The sequence below is a fragment of the Triticum aestivum genome, unplaced genomic scaffold (assembly GCF_018294505.1).
Source record: "Triticum aestivum cultivar Chinese Spring unplaced genomic scaffold, IWGSC CS RefSeq v2.1 scaffold204884, whole genome shotgun sequence".
Lineage (NCBI taxonomy): Eukaryota > Viridiplantae > Streptophyta > Magnoliopsida > Poales > Poaceae > Triticum > Triticum aestivum.
Window position 1 is genome coordinate 1 of NW_025243544.1, and position 2,903 is coordinate 2,903.

The following is a 2,903-nucleotide window of genomic DNA, read 5'->3' on the forward strand; positions in this document are numbered from 1 at the left end:
CGTGGACTCTGTTTGCCTATCGCTGGCGAAGGTTGGGCAGCGTATGGACTCTGGACTCCTTTTGCTTATGTGCCTCCAAAGATGTATGTGTGTACTCTGTTTGCATATCGCTTGGCGTTACCACGTTGAGGTCAACTAATCTTTTTTTTCTTTTTGCGAGAAGAGCTTAACTAATCTCTGCCGTTGATTTGTCATCACTCTATTATTTCAAATCTTCACCGTTCGTTTTCTATCGTTATAATAATACTCCCTCCGTCCCAAAATTCTTGTCTTCGATTTGTCTAAATACGGATGTATCGAGTCACGTTTTAATATTAGATACATCCATATCTACACAAATCTAAGACAAGAATTTTGGGACGGAGGGAGTATAATAGATTGGTAGATAGATGCCTCGGAGTTAGGTGACCACTTCTCTCCAAAATAGTGAAAGTGACCAATTTATATATATAATTTAAAGCAAATAGTGCAAGGCACTCGTGGGACTAGATTGTAGCATGGGATTTTAGGATACTAGGGGCTTTGTTCATGCATTTTTGCTTGAAGAAACATGTCTGCTACTTTGGGATGGTGCTCCAATGGTACACCGCCACCATTTTGAGGCCCTTGACAGAAAATTGAGAGATATACTTTCAATGAACGGCAGCAACAAATATACTCTCCCTTTTGATATTCTACAATAGAAGAAAACTTCTATGCTACATTGATTTGATCTCTCACACCAAAACAACAGTCGGACAAATCACAGCTAAACCGACGATGGGAAATTTCACAAGCACGGCAGGCCGCCGCGGCTTCGCACGGCTAGTATAGTTTAGACCGGCGATGGATATGTATTGCTATGATTCAAGTAAGTTGTGTTATTGTACAAGCAGTGTTTATGGATGAATATATAGTTCTACTCTTATGTTGATTATGGGATTTGTGGCCTTGCTATGGAAAAAAATCAGCACATATAGAAACCACTAATGAAAGTTTATTTCTTTCATTTTTTTCATCTCTAACACTTGTTCTCTATGTTGTGCATTCTCTTTATTCGGATACAACTCGTACAGACAAAATTCATGTTGCCATTCACCACAAGGAAAACTGCATACGCTGAGTGGTCGGTTGTATGTCGAGTGTTATTACATGGGGTGCTCAGCATAAAATCCAATTTGCCGAGCGAAAACTGGAAACACTCAGCATAATATTACCGACCTTCCTTCCTCTTCTTGCCGGTCAGCTCTTTCTCTCGCTCTACTGACAACATCACACGATGCACCACTCTGTCATAATGCACACACACTCTGTATCCCAGTACTTCGGCAAATCATTGCCCTGGATCCCACTTCTATATCTATATGTTCATGCGCACAACTTCCACCACTCCAGCCAATCTCAGTCATGTTTCCTGTCGTCTTCGGCACTCTCTTTACTTGTCTCGTGCCTCTTTCTGCTCAACCACGGTTGCATCATCGATCGACCACTTTGCCGAGGCATATCACTTTGCATCACTCCTACTTGCACACATTGTATAGTTGCCGAGTTTTTCTTATCTCCAAATACCATGCACTAGGACATCAATATGATCATAATGTTGCAGTATAGCTAGAAAGACAAAAGAAGAGCCAAAAACAACTTTCCGCTAATTGAGTTGTGCCAAGTTACCGAAAAAGCTCACGCCCCACTTTATATATAAAGCAAGTTGTGACACGTTCAAAACAAGATTTCCGCGACCAAGGCCAAGGTTAAATCAATCTCGCGTGAAGTTGAACAAGAAAATTAGCACTCATTTGGCTAACAACAAGGACCACAAACAACATTCCAATTTATATATAAAAGAGATATGTTAGCTGCTCGTATATTATCGCCAACGGAAAAATAAATCCTATGTACCAACCGGCACACAGTATTAGAACGACTCAGTTACAAGCAAAAAAAGGTTCTTATGTGCGAGTACCAATTGACTTAACAAGTTGTACAACTTGAACCCGTAAGAAATATTCTTCAACTTAATCATTTTACACGTTTAGGTACCACTAGCACCTAGTTGGCTAGCTACTAGGTACGTGTGTCCCAACTAGTACGACCTGACCTCTTCTCGGACAATGAAGATGGTAGAGTTATTAGGTAGGTTCGTGCCACGAGATCAAATGACGAAGTTCCTCCACATCAGCATAGGTAATCTCGATCAGAAGAAATAACAGGCCGCCCACGATGATATCTGACTACCTCAACGCGCGCACATGTGCTTCGAATTTGACCAGTGTAATTCGTTGAGATATATTTTCTCTATGAAACTTTCCAAGCTTAGTTATACCTCAGAGAAGCAATCGATCTTGTGCAGGCAGTATAAATACACAACGTACGCATGGTGGCAGTCTATCTCATCGTTACAGATACATCTTCCTTGATTAGTTTTGTAAGGCTTAATCAGCGATGGAGTACTCGCCGAAGCTAGCAGTAGTGGTGCTCTTAGCTCTCGCGTCCGCCATGGCGGTCACGGGCCAGAACTCGGAGCAGGACTTCGTGGACGCCCACAACGCGGCGCGCGCCGACGTGGGCCTTGGGGAGGTGACATGGGACGCTACGGTGGCAGCCTTTGCGCAGGACTACGCGGATCAGCGCCGCGGCGACTGCCAGCTGATCCATACTCCTGATGGCCGGCCGTACGGGGAGAACCTCTACGGAGGCGGCGGCGGCGGGACCGAGTGGACGGCGACGGACGCCGTGAATTCGTGGGTGTCGGAGAAGCAGTACTACGACCACGACAGCAACACCTGCTCGGCGCCGGAGGGTGAGTCGTGCGGGCACTACACGCAGGTGGTGTGGCGCGACTCGACGGCCATCGGTTGCGCCCGCGTCGTCTGCGACAGCGGCGACGGTGTGTTCATCATCTGCAGCTACAACCCGCCAGGCAA

At 45.2% G+C, this 2,903-nt stretch overlaps 1 protein-coding gene across 1 annotated transcript; it reads left to right on the forward strand.

Annotated features, from left to right (window-relative positions):
* Positions 1-2,303: 2,303 nt before the first annotated feature.
* Positions 2,304-2,897, forward strand: LOC123176978 (pathogenesis-related protein 1; the record flags this gene model as incomplete). Its single annotated transcript, XM_044590965.1, is given in 1 exon segment — positions 2,304-2,897. A coding segment is annotated over 1 exon segment (476 nt), but the record flags the coding sequence as incomplete, so codon positions are not given.
* Positions 2,898-2,903: the final 6 nt, after the last annotated feature.